Here is an 18865-nt window from a genome sequence, read left to right as displayed (position 1 = left end):
ACAAATAAGTATTGTGGGAAAATGTTAACCACAGGATTTCAGCAGTGTTGAACAGGCAGGATTTTCAGGACCTTAAAAGATTTGAAAACTGGAGAACAGAAAATGAATGCAGTCACCTGAATAAATTGAGGAAAGCTTCTCCTTTTTCAAGTTAAATGACTTTCTCTTCTCATGCTTTAGTTGTGTATATACCATACGCTTTTGGTTGCTTGGTAGGCCTTTGAAGATATTACGTATGTTTTACCTACTGCTTCTATATTGGTATAGCCAATTTCTGCTGTATTGTGTCAGCCAGGTAAATGTTGGTTTTTAAGATTCAGATGTCCCAGCATTATGGGTAAATAGGATATTAGTAATGAAAACCTATTAGACAATTACAGGATGTTAGAACTTCTGTAAATTATTGTGCTAACATTTTTTTAAATCATTTTAAAATATTTTAAGTACTATTTTTTCTGAGTGTTTCAATAAAGGGGAAAATGTAGTTGAATTTTCATTAATGATGTCATTTGATTTAAAGTTATTGGAGAGAAAATGCCCTAGGAACCTCCTGCATATAGCATATCTGAAACATTGTTCAAGGTCAGGTTATTCAAAATTAACTTGGCCTTTTAAGGCTTTAAGTGATAAATGAGGTGAAGCTACTGAGTGCACTTGAAAACAAATCCAAAGTAGGTTTCCAGATACAGTACATAGATCCTGTTTCTTTAAACAGATCTCTAGCAGTGGAAATTTTTCTGTGCACCTTCTCTGGTAAGTTCTAGATGACTATCATTTTCTTGCCTTTAATTTGGCAAGGGAATTTAGAATTGTAGAATTTCACTCTTTACCAATTTACCATTAGGTGCAAATTTTGGGGAGTTTAAGGATTGTCTCTTGAATTTAGTATGAGTCAGAGGAGGCTTCACTATTAGATTTTGTGAACACTTAAAAGTTTCAAAGGTGTTTTATATAATATAGAGAGGAGCCTAATTGGCATATTACTTGAAGCACTTATGAATATAAAGAGTAATCATTAATATCAGGGACATGTTTGAAAACATTTGATAACTTCATTTTAATAATAAGCAGGTACTGTTCTGTGGACTTTACATGTGTTGTCTCCTAATCTTCCAGTGACTCTATGAGGTGCGTAGTGTTACTCTTACTTTCAAATGAGGAAGCTCAGGTACAGATAGTTAAATAACTTGGCCAAGTATCCGCAGCTGGTAATGGCAGAACCAGGATTTAGACTCCTGCTTTTTGACTTTTGAACCTGTACTCATGACCAATAACTTTACTGGCAATTGTATATTTTATATAACTGTAACTGAGTCATCAAATATGGAGGATAAACTTATAGGTCACAAAGAATAAATGAGCTTTCAGAGAGGTGATACAATTACAGTTTCTACTCTGTTGCATTTTGTCCATATCTGTTTCTTGTTGGTCTCCCAAGGGCTTCTAGGAAGGCTTCTGACAGTGATGTTACCCTTTGTCATAGAGGATATATTGTTAACTCTTGTCTTAGTTCTGACATTATTTAAAAATACCCCCTTTAAGTGGTGTTTTATCTTTGGAAATCTTCGTGGTTTGGGCTGATGTATTTATTTTTTAAATGCTTTAAGAGTTTTAACTACTTCTTTAAGAATCTGACCTCAATTTCTGAATGAGACATGACTTCTGCCTACATTTACCAGATTAAGGCATATTTGTTCACAGATTGAAATGTTACAGAAACTAGTGGAAAATAGCATGGTATAATTTACAAACGTAGATATATTTTCAACACTTTGAATTCCAAGTTCACTAAAGAAAGTATTTTTTGTTCTGTGATGTACAGCAATGAGGTATATTTACACACTGCTTAGCATTTAGTGGTTGCGCAGCTATTAATGATGATGCAGCTGAATGTTAGTGAGGAAATGTTCTTCAGCTTGTGTGCTTGCAGAGGACTGGTGATTTCAAGTAGTTTCTCATTTCCTCTCGTTCTGAATGCATTCTGCTTGAGATTTCTAATGAAAAGGAGCTACAGTAATAGATCAGTAAGTGATAAAGTAATGAAAAAAACAACTATCTTAAAGGTCACAATAAAAGTGTAGAAATTACCCAAGAACTTTCTGTAACTTTCTGTATATAGTAATCATAGTGGTATACAGCAATAAGCTGTATTACTTTTATGTAGTATGTTTTTTGTGTTTCATATGTGACACCAGGATGTGACTTTCAGATAATTCTTAATTGGGACCATTGTCAGGAGGTTTACAGTTTTAAAATATTTAGGTCATAGAAGTATATTTTCTATGTGGGACTGTGTAACACAGTTGGCGTTCTAATGCAGACATGCCAGAGATCACACATTGGCAAATGTTCTAACCTCTGTTTCCTATCCTCTGAAAAATACCACTGGCTGTGAAAATCATTGTCAGGTTTGCTTAGGATGTTGAAACTTACGCAAAATCTTTACTGTTTCGATTCCCATACACATGATGATAGGTGGAAAGGCCTGGAATCAAAGCTGTACAAACTTCAATATACTGAGCATGCATTGGTACAGTTATTAGCAAATGCACAATTACTGGTTAGTGTATTCTCAAGGGATTAAGAGTGACCAAAGTAAGGTCAATGTAAAGGAAGTCTCCCTGGTTGTGATTTCAAGGGTACAGGGTGTATATATATTTAAGGCAAAAGGCATTTAAAAACATGAGACATATTAAGAAATAACATCAGAGAGAAAGACATTTATTACAACCTTCCTCGCAGGGAGGATGGGGTTGGCAAGAACTGTGACCATAGGGCTTCATTTGATGGCAGCCTTACTTATTTCATTTTAAAGTAGGTATGGAAGACCAAAAAGAAAGATATCTAGGTAAATATATCATTAGGCTGAGTGGCAATAAAGTTATGGAAAAATAAGTGTTCTGTTGTAGTCCTTCCTTTTATTCTGTATGTGTCACAAAATTCTCAGTAAAGTACTGTGAGAGATATTTTTATCACATTTTCTCAGGTCTATTTATAAGTTAACTAACCAGAACTAACATTTGTGACTTAAAAAAATTTTTAAAGCATATATAACTGGCTACCTCGATTGTGCTGCTTCGTCGCTGGGATAATTTCCATATTAATTCAATCTATTTAGATAACATGATAAAATGAATAAAGGACGGTTTGTTTTCTTGATGTGGTCAAGATTACCATTTTCGGAAAAAAAAAAGTTCATGAAATCTTGAACCCCTCCATGTAGAGGTTTCATATTTGCTCTTGTGACTTAATAAGTTTCTAATATTTTATTAGTGAAAGTGAATTCCAGCTTGAGGTAGACATCCAGTTCTTGAATTCTGTTAAAATTCCTTCCTTGAAACTGCTTGATATTTTTATGTCTGGCATTCTCTTTTCATATTAGCATTGCCATTTAGTATTAAGTGAAAGTTGACTCATGGCAGTTACTAAAGGCATTATAAATGACCACCACAAATACTGAAAGAAGGCATTGATTTGATATTGCAGTGAATACCAGAAGATGTTGTAATGATTTTCCAGTTATAAAAAGTGAATTGTCCATTTAACTGTGGAAGTCTAACCAAATGTGCTTAATACATGTTGTATTAATCAGTGCAAAAAATTAAATATGCCCAAGCTGAATATACTGCATTGTTATGCCTATACAAAATGATTTCTTTGAGATTTAACATACACTTAGTATTTTATATCTAATTTAGAAATGTTTGAGAAAAAAAGTATAGCTAAAGTTACTTTGGCATTGTACACAGGTTAATAGCACATAATGTTTTAGTATGTGCTGTAGTGAGTAAGAAATTAACATTTGGGCTCCAAACAGAGTTTCCTATTATTTGCCTGAATTCTTTTTTTTACCAACAATGTTAGAGTAAGGTAAATCTTGTATTTTGTGTCACTCAAGTGACCAGAAATTTACCTTTGTAATATTACATTTACTCTTGTCTCATGAGTTTCCAATTATTTTTGTGATCCTTGCTAAAGCAATTTTGTTGATTTCAAGGGGCGGATTTCAGTTTATGTCTCTGTTTATTAGAACTGGAATACAAAATAGCTCTCCAGGTTTAAAGTTGTTATAGAGAAAAGTGATTGATCATGTTCTGTATCTGACATTTTAAATAATGATTGTTGGAAAAGTCAGTATTCGTATCTCATGGTTCATTCGATATTATTTTCCAGAGTTGATGAGAGAGAGAGGCTTAATTTTTCACCCTTTTTATAGTCAATACTGATAAAATCAGTGAATTAATTTGATACTTTAGGTCTTGACTATAGAAACTAAAGCTGATGCTTGTGGATTACATGCTGTAGTGTCAATAACATATCTTGTTCCTATGAGTAAAATTATGGAGTATAAAAGGGACAGAAGTAGTTGAAAATCTAATTAATACTACTTTAGGGATTCATCTGCACAAGAGATACAAAAAGGTATATTTACTTCAGAAATATTTTTTAGAATATGTTAATTTTTTGAAAAGTTGTTAAAACAGTATTTGAAGTGTTTGTTTTAAGAACTGTATGTATGATTATGTCTTTGGGGGAGTTGAATAAGAAGTGGTGTTTTTTAGGGAGCTATTGTTATATCTGGGGAGATACCAAAAGTAAAAACAGTACATATTATAAACAAGACTAATATGATTATCAGATAAATAGTATTACAGTAAATAAATGCAAAACCCTAAGGGAGAAAGAGGAGAAGGCAATGGCACCCCACTCTAGTACTCTTGCCTGGAAAATCCCATGGGCAGAGGAGCCTGGAAGGCTGCAGTCCATGGGGTCGCCGAGGGTCGGACACGACTGAGCGACTTCACTTGCACTTTTCACTTTCATGCATTGGAGAAGGAAATGGCAACCCACTCCAGTGTTCTTGCCTGGAGAATCCCAGGGACGGGGGAGCCTGGTGGGCTGCCGTCTGTGGGGTCGCACAGAGTCGGACACGACTGAAGCGACTTAGCAGCAGCAGCAGCAGCAGTAGCAGAAGGGAGAAAGAGAACCCTTAAAGTGGGATGATTAAGTGTGCCTTTCTGAAACATTTAAACTGGGTCTTGAAAGATGGGTTTGCATCCTTGCAAAGGAGAAGATAGGGAGGCATTCAGCTGGAGAAAATAGCCAGGGTAAAAATGTTGAGGTCAAACTAGCAGAGTTGATTGTGGTTTTTTTTTTTCTTTTTTTTTTAAGGACAATGAATAAACCATTGGGAACGGGAAAAGGAAAAGCTAGGGCTACAAAAGTTTTATTTCAATGCTGTAAGCAGGTGTGTACTAGTTATTTAAAGTGTTAAGCAGGGGAATAGAGGTAGGAAGACTGATTTAGATAGAGTTCTGTTAGATGTGCTACGCATACTGTTAAAGCTGTGATGACCGGTCTCCATTAACCGGAATTAATGTGAATGGGGGCAAGGGAGTAGAATAGAAGGTGTATACAAGAGAATGATTATAATAGTGGACTATGTGATTTTAAGCTTGGCCGAGAGACAAGTGAGGACTTTGAGGGTTAAGGGTAGAGAACGTTGAATCAGTGGGTCGTAAGTTCTGATGAGGCTGAAGGATTCTTGGAGTGGAGGTGCTAGAGGAATTGAGTTGGAAAGACAGAAGGTTGTGGCGAGAGAGCACAGTGTTTGAAATAGAGATAATGGAGGAGTTGAAGTCGTAATGACCATGAGAGTGAAATGGCTACGGTAGAATGGACATCAGGATCATTTTAGGAAAGGAAGTTAGGAAACTGAGGCACCAGGATGTTGTAAAATCGTCTGACCTGGATGTTAGAATGGTAATATTGTGTAGTTGCATACTGTCATGACACTTTAATAACTGCCCCTGTATCCAGTCTTGTCTAATTCTCCCAGTAACTCAGCAAGGTGAATAGAGTAGGTAGTAAGTCCATTAGAGATGAGGAAACTTGTCTAGTACAGGCCTGAGTTTTGAACTTAAATCTTCTGATTTCTTTTGTAGCATTCTTGCTGCTGTGACTTATAGATTGGCCCCTTTGAGGTGATGAATGTTGGTATTGTCTACATTATGCAAAGTATTGTTTCTCTTTAATACTTGGCAGCATTTTTTACCAGTTAACTAACTGGTCAGAAGTAGTTGGTATGCTTATCGTTAATTTCCCCCCCCCCCCAGGAGTATCTCACCTTTATAAGCTTAATTGGTCATTTATGACTTATTTGCCTGCCGGCTGTTCATAGGTCTACCAGAAATTCCATTCCATTTCCCAGTCATTTATTGAGTTCCTGTTTGTTGGCATGGCATCATAAAATATAAAAAAGGATAAGAAAAGGTTTTTAAAAATCAGTCTATTTTTTTCATTTATTCCAGTAGAAGAGTAGATGGTAGAGAAGAGTGGTACTTCTACTGGATACTGTCAAAATAAGGTGTCAAAATGTATCCATGACCATTATAGCATCAGAAGTTGACTGCTGTGGAATCTAGTGATGAAACTGTCAGCTACTGTTTATTGAATAGTATTAAATGACAGGCTTTGTGCCAAGGCATTTGGGAGATATTTATCTAAGTAACCATCCAAGCGAGGTGGTAGTATCCTTCCCTTTACAGAAGAGAAAACAGAAATTGAGGCCACACAGTAAACTCAGATTTGAACCTTGTTCTCTCCTAAAATACGACTTTTCCTGTCATTCCTGATTGTTTCAAGAATAAAATCCAAATGCACTAACTTGGCTTTTGAGACTGTTAAGCATCTGGTGCCATTGTAACAGATGTGTTTCTTTTCTTGCCCTGTCATTGTCTTGCCATCCTGTAGTTTCTGTTTTTATCTGGACCTGCTAGGCTTTTTCTTGTTTTTGTTTTTGCATATGCTCCTACCTCTCTGGAATTCTTACCACTCATTCTTCAAGACTCAATTAGTTGTGTCTGTGACATCTTCCCTAGGCAGTTAGTTGCTTATTTTCTTTGGTCATATTTCAGTAACAGCACTTTTATTAGTAATAGTAGCAGCTAACAGTACAGAGTGCTCTCTGTTGGGCACTATGTTATGCTTATTATCTTGTACAATCTCCCAGTTAGGTAGGTTCTATTTTTATCTCTATTTTACAAATGAAAAACTTACCCACTTCACACAGCTAGTGAGTCAGAGAGAGAGCTTTCAAGTAGTTTGAACTAGTCTCAGCCTTTAACCACTGTGTTGTTTTTCTCTCTCCTACTGTATACTTTATGATACTTATTATTTTATTATATTATAATGCTTATAATTTATCTCATCTCCCTGGATGTAGAACTCCTTGAATGCAGATTCTTTCTTATTCATTTTTCTAGAATTGGTTCAGGGTCTGGCACCTACAAGTTGCTCAGATATTTGAATTAATGGTTAAGTAGAGGCACATACGGAGAAGGCAGTGGCACCCCCCTCCAGTACTCTTTTGCCTGGAAAATCCCATGGACGGAGGAGCCTAGTGGGCTGCAGTCCATGGGGTCACTAAGAGTCCGGCATGACTGAGCAACTTCACTCTCACTTTTCACTTTCATGCGTTGGAGAAATAAATGGCAGCCCACACCAGTGTTCTTGCCTGGAGAATCCCGGGGACAGGGGAGCCTGGTGGGTTGTCGTCTATGGGGTTGCACAGAGTCGGACACGACTGAAGCGACTTAGCAGCAGAGGCACGTATGTAGGAAAGAACATAGAGTCTGAGGATTATGTCCAACTTGGGGGATCAACTTCCTGCTGTGCTGTGGATTATCTAACAGTTGCACTGTTAGTTCTGTGATATCCTATAAAGGCAATTGAAGGATATTTCAGGAATGGAGGTTTGTAATCTCACTCTGTTTTACATTGTATATATTAATTATAGCAATCTTAGTTGTGAGTTTTCTTTTGTGTGTCATATTGTATATACACATTGTTTTTCTGTGGACTAGTGCAGAATTTTTGTCACATGTCTAGTCATTTATCGTACCAGCGAGTGGTGAAAGAAATAATAAGCATTGATGTGGATCCCACAGGACTTCTTAACTACTGTCTCCATATCTTTTTGAACGCCTCAGAAATTGTTTCCTGATTATGCCTGCATTTCTGAAAAAGGTCTGTTTCTCCTGTGGGGTTTTTAAAAGATACTAATTTTTTCAGTGTAGTGAGTTTTTGGAAACCAGTCCTTTCTTGATCTAGTCCAATTATCCAGAAAATTTGATATGTCAAACAGATGTACATGTATTTTTAGACTAGGGTGTGATATGCTCATACACTTGACTCAGTGTAGTGTGTTTTCAAATTCTTAGATACTTACTGAGATTGCTTAGCAAATTATCTCTCCTACCAAATTACATAGAGTTAAATTTAGTAAGTGGATTTATTTTTCTGGGTTACTGACTGGTCTCAACAATGTCTTGAAATAATAATTTATTACTCTTTTTAAACTCTTTAAATCTCAAAACCTGTGCAGTAATACAGTAGTGTCATCATCTGGATTTGATAGCTGGGGAAACAGGCCTAAGCCCAGTGAGTGGTTTGGTAATCTGCCTAAGGTTGTAGATGGCTCAGCGGGTAAAGAATCTGCCTGCAGTGCAGGAGACAGAAGAGACACGAGTTCAATCCCTGGATTGGGAAGATCCCCTGGAGGAGGAAAATGGCAACTCTCTCCAGTATTCTTGCCTGAAAAAGCCCATGAATAGAGGAACCTGGCGGGCTACAGCCCAGGGTCCCAACTGACTGAGTAAGCGCGCACGTGCGCGCACACACACACCCACACACACCCACACACCCACCCATAATTGGACACAACTGAGTGAGTAAACACACATACACACCCATAATTGGACGCAACTGAGTGAGTAAGCAGACACACACCCCCCCCCAGCAGACACACACAGCCCCACTCCCACCTCCACCCCCAGAGGACTGATTTGATTTCTGGTGTCTGACTTCAGACATCTTTGGCTTTATAGTAATGTACTGAAAGTCATTGGAAATCAGACTGTATGATGATGAAAACAATAGTGAAGAACTTGGGTTTTTGAGGAATTGACCGCAGTGGTGTTTCTGTTTAAATATATTTTTATTATACTAATAAAATGATATCAGTAATCCCCCAGGATGTTCATTTCTTTATTTTTATGGCCAAGCCATGTAGCCTGTGGGATCTTAGTTCCCCGACCAGTGATTGAACCTGGACCCTCAGCAGTGAAAGCTCAGAGTCCTGACCACTGGACCACTAAGGGATTCCCCAAATATCCATTACTTTTTGGATATGTTTTTCATCCTGAGATGTTTTCTTTCTGATTTGAGACCATACTAGAATTAGTTTACTTGGCGGGGGTAAGGGAGAGGGAGACAGAGATGAATTCTCATTATTTGTTGTCAGAGGAGAACGGGTTTTGTTCATAGGTGAAATATGAAGCTGTTCTGTATGGCTCTATACACTAAACCATTTTTAATCCATGGCAGGTGACATCAGCATCATTATATGTTTTGAATTTAGAAAGTCCAAATTATAAACAAATATATTATTTGAGTTGTGATGTAGGGCTACAGTTAATATATCCGCTTTGTGACTTTAGACGGTCTCTAAGGGGATGATGGTAAATACAGTAGAAAAAATAAATTTTGATTGCAGAGATTTGGAGCCGAGACAGGAACATCTATAACAGGCAGCTTAATAGCTAGAGCCAGGTGCTAAGATGGATTTGCATGAGTGGTACAATAAAGCTGACAAAGATAAAACTTTAAACTTGTCTCATACCTGTCTAGATAGGAAAGCCAGACAGGATTTAAATTTTCAGTCTGTATAATCCTCCTGTTAATAATGGATTTGATTCAAATTGGAAACTTTGGATCTGCCGACTTTTACTATGAGTAATACTTCTCATCAAAAATTTTTTTTTAGAAATGGTATGAAATTTTAATAACTATAAGAAGATGGAAGAGGCTCACCTCTTCGGGGTCTTAAATATTTTGTTTTGCTATTTGAAATTATGGGTTGTTAGTTGTGATCCTTAAAGAATGGTCCCAAACTTTTCTTTATTTCTCATTTTCTGTATTAATTACCATATAGTTAATTACTGGAAAAGCTGTGGGATCGTGTAGATTCCAAAATCAGCACTGGTTAGCAAATAACAAGATTCATTTATATGGATCAATTTAGGGCAACCTTAGTCTCTATTTATATTGAAATGATCACTGCAGCTAAATTTGTAATTGAAAATTCCCACATTTGTCCTGTGCTTGGAAGCAGAATCCTTGACCTGTAAGGAACTAAAGCTACCGTGTACTTCAGTAATATGCAGGTCAGTCAGGTTCTATTGATTTGTAGTTAAGACCTACCCCAAGTTGATCCTTTTTTGAGAGAAGAGGCAGTTAAAAGAAAGTCAGCCGGCTGTATGTATACGTGGGTGTACATTTAAAAATCTTTGACACATTGTGTGTGTATGTCTGATCTTTTTGAACTTATAGTTCTGATCAGCATAAATGAAAAGCTATATTTCACTCTAAAAGCAGGTGATATTTAGAAAGGAAGAATTGATTTGGACAATGAAATAACTGTTCAAAATAGTGATCATTGAAATCAGATTTTAAGAATGGCTTAATAATCACAGGATCTGTGAATTTTCACCAGGATGACTGTTTAGTTTATGCCTCTTGTCCAGGGGTAATTAGGTTTTCCACACCCTCTTCCTCTCTATGCCCTGGTTTGTATGATACAGTCATCCTACCACTAATGGGATTTCAGAGATCTAAATGTGGTTTTGAAAGCAGGGTAAAGCAGAAAAAATTACTTCTCTTCAAATCCCTGTTGAGGCCAGCAGATAATCAGATGCCTTGCTGATTATTTTTGGAAAGAACAATCTTATTAAATTCATCAGAATGAGTTGAAAAAAATTTTTGTGGGGGAGAAAGGCAAGAAATATTATCATCATCATCACCGCTACTGCTTCTATAGTTTGTGCCCTGGGAGTTTGAAATCACTCTTTATATTCCATCCTCCATTTTGCTTTTTTAGTACAGCATTCAGAAGGGACAGAAGGATTCAGAGTGAAAAGTTAAATCACTTCTTCTCAAAGACAACCACTGTTTAATTATATGGGGATTCTTTCAGAGTTACTTCATATATACAAGCAGTCTCCATTCTACCTTTCCAAAAGTACAGTTTTTAGCTCTTTGATTTTTTTCTCATAATATGCTTTCAATAATAATGATAACTAAAAGGTTTTTACTTTTTGTTTTTATTTTTAACTAATTTTAGACTTACAGAATAGTCCCCAAAATAGTGTAGAGGGTTTTGGTATGCTACTCACTCATGTTCTTCTGCTATAATATTTGTATAATAACCATAACATAATTATCAAGACTAAGAAATTATCATTGGTAAGATAATATTAACTAAATCACAGACCTTATTTGAATTTTACCAGTTTTCCCACTGATGTCCTTTTTCTGTTCCAGTATCCCATCCAGGTTTCCACATTGTTTACATTTAGCGTTTCTTGATTGTCTTCTCTCATTTGTAATACATCCTCAGTCTTTCCATGTATTTTATAACTAAATTTAAAAAAATTTATTGGAGTATAGTTGATTTACAGTGTTGTTGGTTTCAAATGTATAGCACAGTGAGCCACTTATGTATCTATATCTCTCTCTCCACTTTTTTTTTTTTTTAAGATTCTTTTCCCATATAGGCCATTACAAAGTATTGAATAGAGTTCCCTATGCTGTACATCCATCCATCTATACAGCAGGTTATTAGTTATCTGTTTTACATATCGCTAAGTTTTGACTATTCCTGCTTTCTATAGAGAATTTTATTTCAGAATTATGGTGGCAAGGTTATTGTTTTTTTAATCTTTGGGTTTTGTATAGTAGAATACAGTGGCAGGAGTATGGGACTAAGAATCAGAAGCCTTTGTGAATTTGTGACAATCTCTGTATCAGTTTATGTATCAGTTCTCTTGTTTGTAAATAGAGATGATTTAAAAAAAAAATCCCCTAAATTCAACTGGTTCCCAGATCCTGTATTGAGTATATCATGAGCTTATTAGGGTAAGGTTTCTAAAGGATTTTATAGAGCTAAAGAAAGCTATACATGTCTGTGTGTGTGTGGAATGGTATTGATCCTTCCCAAAACTTAAAAAAAATAAACCTTTATTTTAGAACAGTTTTAGATTTACAGAAAGTTTGCTAAGGTAGTGCAGAGTTTTTTTATACACCACACCTCTCATATACTCTGTGCCTGTTTCCCCCTTATTAACATCTCATTAGTACGGCACATTTATTTCTGTATTAATGAATGTCTCTAATCATCATGACCATCATGATGAATTTTGCCTTATGCCTTGACTCCTGCCATTTCCCATGAGATTAATACTGTTATTCTTTTCCCTTGCATTTTCCTGATATGCCTTTACTGTAAACCTTTTGTAATTTCCATGTGTCAGATGTTACCAGCTTCTAATTGGACATTGCCTTGGTACCCAAGCTAAGTTTCTGTCAACAGTGTAGTTTCACCTATTTGCATAGAAAAATGTAAAGTTAATAAAGCAATTAAAAAGCAAAAATCAGAAAGAAAAAAAAACCGCCACTAAAACAGAGCAAGTAATACAAATGTAAAGGTAGACATTGTTAAAAGTTCAGGCTACATTGTAACAGGAAAAAGTGAAAGTGCTACTTTATTTCATTTCTTAGAGATAATCATTGTTATCAATTTTACAATTTTGTAGTCAAGTTTTAAAATGAACATACTATTTTGAAGAAATGCCTTGGAAATTTTGACTATGGGTTTACTCAGATTATTAACTTTTTGTTGTTTACTTTAAAAAAAATACATAGATTTTATTTTTTAAGTCAGTTTTAAATTAGGCTCAACATTCAGTTTCCATATATCCATTCCCTCCTTCACATCAACTGTAATCAACAATTCCCACCTGAGTGGTACATTTGTTACAAGAGGTGAACCAGCATTGACACCTAATTATCACCCAAGGTCCTAGTATATCTTAGGCTTTACTCTTGATGTAGTTCTGTAGTTTTGACATACGTAGTATAATGACATGTATCCACCATTACAGTTTCACTGTCCTAAAAATCTGTGTTCCATCTGTTTATCCCTTTTTTCCCTTTAAGCCCCTGATAGCCACACACTGTACGTGTGTGTACCCGTAACTGTTTCCATTGTATTGCTTCTTCCAGAGTGTTACTTACTTGGAGTCAAAATATGGTTTCTTTTCAGATTGGCATCTCTCACTTAGTAATATGTTTTCAGGACTCCTCTGCGTCTTTCTGTGACTTGATAGCTCATCTTTTTAGTGCTGAATAATATTTTCTTGCATAGATGTATCATGGTCAGTTAATCTGTTCATCTCTTCAACATCTTCAGTTCAGTTCAGTTGCTTAGTTGTGTCCGACTGTTTGTGACCCTATGAATTGCAGCACGCCGGGCCTCCCTGTCCATCACCAACTTCCGGAGTTCAACATCTTGGTGGTTTCCAAATTCTAGCAGTTGTGAATAAAAACTACTGTAACTGTCATGTATAAGATTTTGATGTAAATTTTAAACTCATTTGGATAAATACCAAGGAATGCAAATGCTGGATGGTATGGTAAGAGTATGTTTAGTATTGTAAGAAACTGCCGAACTGTCTTTTGTATTTTGCTTTCCCACCAGCAGTGAGTGAGAATTCCTGTTGCTCCCACATCCTTGCTAGCGTTTGATGTTGTCAGTATCTTGGATGTTAGCCATTCTCATATGTAGTGGCATTTCATTGTAACTTGCAGTTCTCTAATGAAATAAGTTGTAGTATTTGTTATGTGTATATTTTCTTTGATGAAGTGTCCGTTTAGATCTTTTGCCCATTTTTTAAGTTCAGTTGTTTTCTTATTGTTTGAGTTCTTAGTATATTTTGGATAACAGCTCTTTGTCCGATGTGCTTTTTTGCAATATTTTCTCCTGATTCGTGGCTTGTCCTCTTATTCTCTTGACAGTGACTTTCACAGAGCAGACGTTTTACATTTTAATAAAGTCCTTAGCAGTTATTTTTTTATGCATCATGCCTTCTGTGTGCTGTGCTGCGCTGTCACTTCAGTCGTGTCTACTTTTTGTGACCCTGTGGACCATAGCATTCCAGGCTCCTCTGTCTATGGGATTGATTCTCCAGGCAAGAATACTAGAGTGGGTTGCCATTTCCTCCTCCAGAGACTCTTCCCGACCCAGGGCTCAAACCTGGCTCTCCTGCATTGGCAGGCGGGCTCCTTACCATAGTGCCACCTGGGAAGTCCTGTGCTTTTTGGTATTGTATCTGAAAAGTAAACAGCAAACTCAGGGTATTTATTGCTTGCTTTTACTTGATTTTCATGTCATTATGTTTATTTTGGCGTAGATGAAAAATATTTTATGCTTCACCACTAGGGATTATTAGCTTTTTGATTAACGATTTACTTTTGATAGTAATTAGGTTTTTGTAGTGGCAAATTTTAAATGTCAGGTTGTTTTTTTTCCCTGTAGGATACTTTTAATTCACTTTAAATCTGCAAATTCATAGAATTTTAGGCCAAGAAATGACATGAGTGTCTAGTTCAAGTTCATTTTGTAAATGAGTACAGAATGGATGAAAACTATAACATGATTTGTATGAGGCCAAATAGCAAGATAGTAATAAAAACAGGACGCTAATTGTTTGGTTTATTATGGCAAATCAGATACTTAAAATATTGAGAAGTGATCTCTCTCAATTCTCTAAGTTATGATAATTTGTAGGATATTTCTTTTCAGGCTGTTTAAATTCAAGTGCCATCACTAAGGTCAGCAGATACTTAAAAAACTAAACTTTAGATATTGGTTAGTTGTTGTTTTTTTCCCCCCAGAAATACTTACCGGCTCCTGTCACATTTACATAACATTGCTTGTTTAATTTTTCTCCACATAGTCTCACACAATCTTTCTGAGTTTTTCCCTTCCATTTAACTTCAAGTTAACATACTTCCACGTAGTTTTAAAACTTTTAAATGACTCCCTAATTGTTGCATTAATAAAATAGAATTAAACTCTTCCTTTTTGGACATTGGTCTCTACTTGTTAAAAGAGAAATGCTACAGTATCATCTGCATTTTAAATATGTAATAGCTATGGAAAATGTGATATTCTTCTCTCAGTGTTCCCCCCTAGTACCTTTTACTTCTGGGGAGAAACTCCCAAAGTAACACAGCATAATACATAACTGTGTATTTTGAATCAACACCATTTAAGATTTCTGGGGAAATATTTTTAAATTTATTTTAAAGTGATGTTGATTCAAAAATACATACAGCTTTCATTTTAAATATTCAGAGATAAAACACAAAGTGATTGTGATTTCTATTAGGATATTTGAGTATTGGGTTAGTTAAGTATAAAATTAAAAAGAAAAAAACATGTGCAGTTAAAAATGGCCTCTGTCTCATCTCTTGTCTCTCAGACAGGTTTCTGAGTTAACTTCTAGAATTAACGAGTTTTTAGGGGGCTGAAAAAACCACTAGTTGGTGTTTTCCTCTAGTTTTGCTTTTTTCAGAATGCTGTATAAATAGAATCAGGTAACTTCTTCAGCATGACTTCTTTTAATTAGCATAATGTGTTTGAAATTCATACACATGTTGCTTATATGAGTAGTTTGTTCCTTTTATTGCTGAATATTTGTCCATGTATGGGTGTACTATAGTTTTTACATTTCTTTCCCAGTTGAGGGACATTTGAGTAATTTCCAAACATTCACAGGCAGGTTTTGTGTGAACATAAGTTTTTCGTTTTACTTGTGTGAATACCTAGTGACAATATTGATGGGTTATTTGGATAAATGTGTGTATAAGTTTATAAGAAACTGCCAAACTATTTTCTTAAGTGGCTGTACCATTTTACATTCCTACCAGCAAACTTTTGCCTACTTTAGAACTAGGTTTTCTTAATATTGTGTTTTGTGACTTCTTTATATATTTTGGATACAGATCTTCTAAGATTTGTGAATATTTTCTCTCAATTCAGTTTTTCAATTTTTTCTTTCATAAGTTGTGCTTTGGGGTTGTATCTTAAATCCTTGTCTCACCCGAGGTCTGCTTTTAGGTCTGTGATACATTTTTTGAGTTATATTTTTATTATGGTGTGCAGTGTGGATTAGACTTTTTTGCATATGAGTACCTAGTTCTAGCACCATGTATTGAAAATACTTCTCTAATTGTTTTTGAACCTTTGTTGAAGATCAGTTAATCGATTGTCCTAAGTTAAATAAAGGTTTAGCTGCTTTGAAAAATAGTAGCCAATTATTGTTGGTAGTTTGAAATAATTATTTTATAATTAAATTATATCAAGCTATAGAGGAAAAGAACTGTCTCGATGAACATGAGTTTGAGTAAACTCCGGGAGTTGGTGATGGACAGGGAGGCCTGGCGTGCTGCAGTCTATGGGGTCGCAAAGAGTCGGACACAGCTGAGTGACTGAACTGACTGATAAGAGTAAAAGAGAATTATGAAATTTGGCCAGACATTGGTGTCCTATGGGCTTGCCTTGTGGCTAAGCTGGTAAAGAATCTGCCTGCAATGTGGGAGACCTGGGTTCGATCCCTGGGTTGGGAACATCACCTGAAGAAGGGAAGGGCTATCCACTCCAGTATTCTGGCCTGGAGAATTCCATGGACTGTATAGTCCATGGGGTTGCAAAGAGTTGGGCACGACTGAGTGACTATCACTTTCAGTTTGGTGTCCTATACTGTGAGATTTGGGTTAATCTAATTTATCTGGATATTTATTATTTAGGAATTTAGATGTACTTTGCAGTTAACAACTTTTAAGTAACTGCTAAACTTAAAAAATAAAGTTATTTATTTAATTTTGGCTGTGCTGGGTCTTTGTTGCTGCACAAGGTTTTCTCTAGTTTCTGTGTGTGGGCTTTAGTAGTTGTGGGACATGGGCTCAGTAGCTGTGTTTCCTAGGCTTAGTTGCTCTGCAGCATGTGAGATCTTCCCAGATCAGGGATCAGACCCATGTCTTCTGCATTGGCAGGTGGATTCTTTACCACTGAACCACCAGGGAAACCCCAACGATGAAACTTTTGAATGCTAGAATAGAAGTTAAATGCCAAGAGGCACGTGTTACTTTAAAGAGATCATTGGATGAAATATTGGAGATTAAGACAGACTTTCAGGATTAATGGCTATTTTTTTATATTATTTGTTGATGGTTGTTTTTTCATCATTCTGGGAAGGGAGAGTTGTAGTGTTAGTTGCTTAGTCATGTCTGACTCTTTGTGAGCCCATGGACTGTATGTAGCCTGCCAGGCTCCTCTATCCATGGGATTCTCCAGTCATGAATAATGGAGTGGGTTACCATTCTCTTCTCCAGGGGATCTTTCCAACCCAGGAGTCGAAACCAGGTCTCCTGCATTGAGGCAGATCCTTTTACTGTCTGAGCCCCTCTGCTCTTAAATCCTGTTCCGTTTTTAAGATGAGCTTTTATCTTTGGAAACCCCACTCCTATCCTATTACTCCTTTCTTCTTTTAGATAGACTCTACCATACAGTTTTATTATCTTTAACCTGGTAAAAACAAATAACATAACATTTTTCATTTTAATTAAAGTGCATAGTCCAGTGGCGTTAAATACGTTACCAGTGTTATACAACCATTATTACCACTGTCTAGTTCCAGAACTTTTTCGTCCCTACAAGACCCCATTTTTGTCCTTAAGGACTTCACAGTCTGGTGACGAAAACAAGTAACCTAATGTTTACCATACGGTGTGGCAAATTACATGTCAGAGCTTGCTATAATTAAGCTGTATTCGTTCAATTAAAATTTTACTTTGAAAGAGCAAAGTAATTTTTGGTTAGGTTAACATCCAGGTTGTCCTACTACTCCATACCTGAATTAAATTTAGGCTAGACTGAAATCTTTAGTCTTCTTGGCTTAAATAAATTCAGGACTCACAAATCCTCATGCCCTCTACTTTGTAAGATCATTTGAGGAATACCTGTATTTGGGATGGTAAAATAATCTGCCTGCAGTGCGGGAGACCCAGATTTGATACTTGTTACTTTGTAACAATAAGGAAACTGAAAAATTGATATTCTGATTTAAAGCTAAATTATGAACTCTTCCTTTTCTCATGGAGCAGGAAAAAAAAAAAAACAGAATTAGAGAGAACCTCCTAGATGTTTTGACTTATTCTAGTTGTAGTGACAACTTCCTTGATTATGGTCAAATACGGTGTTATACAGGCATGCTTGTGTCTCTTGGCAGATCATTTGAGAAATAGCTGTATTGAGGATACTGTGTCAAGAGATTGTGTTTCTGAACCCCTTGAAGCTTTGGAGTTGGAAATTGATGATTTAAAGTTGACTATTTTAGCAGTTTTAGTGAAAGGCAATGCTAGCAACGTTGAACAGTGTTGTAATACAGAGTTTATTTGCATTCTGCTGTCAGGGTTTGTTTGCTGTAGCACAAGATTGTTTTGGAAAAGTAAAACACAGTACAGCCCTTTGTTTTTAAGATTCTGCAGTCTTCCTAATATAGTCATTCTAAGAAAGAGTTGCTGTCCCAAATGATGGTTAATGTTTTAGTTAGCAATTTCAGTGTTTATCATAAGAAGACAAGTTCATATTACTAGATCTAGACTTCTAATAAATTGTGTTTACAGATTTAAGACAGCCTGAATTTGTGACAGTTTGGGTTGTTTATTCAAAAAGAATGAAAAATTAAAGATAACCCCCTAGGTTTGATTAGTTTTACTAATAATTTTGGCATTTGCTTTTAGGAAAAATAACTGTAATCTTGTTTTTTCAGGGTAATCACTTTGATCAATATGAAGAAGGACATTTGGAAATTGAACAAGCATCCCTTGACAAGCCTATAGAATCGGTAAGATCAGTGCTTAATTTGGGGTCATAGATAGTTAGGTAGTGTTCGTGTGACAC

General features: G+C 36.0%; 1 protein-coding gene across 3 annotated transcripts in view; it reads left to right on the top strand.

The window, feature by feature from the left end:
* The window catches only part of GPATCH8 (G-patch domain containing 8), a 93077-nt gene that overhangs the window by 1614 nt on the left and 72598 nt on the right, over positions 1-18865 (top strand). For all 3 annotated transcript variants that reach the window (XM_052658410.1, XM_052658411.1, XM_052658412.1), the window contains exon 2: positions 18735-18809. In XM_052658410.1, coding sequence (XP_052514370.1) covers positions 18735-18809 — 75 coding nt within the window. The remainder of the gene's footprint in view (positions 1-18734; positions 18810-18865) is intronic.

The sequence above is a fragment of the Budorcas taxicolor genome, chromosome 19 (genome assembly GCF_023091745.1).
Source record: "Budorcas taxicolor isolate Tak-1 chromosome 19, Takin1.1, whole genome shotgun sequence".
Taxonomy (NCBI): Eukaryota; Metazoa; Chordata; class Mammalia; order Artiodactyla; family Bovidae; genus Budorcas; species Budorcas taxicolor.
The sequence above is the reverse complement of the archived record's forward strand: the minus strand, read 5'-3'. Positions and strand labels throughout refer to the sequence as shown.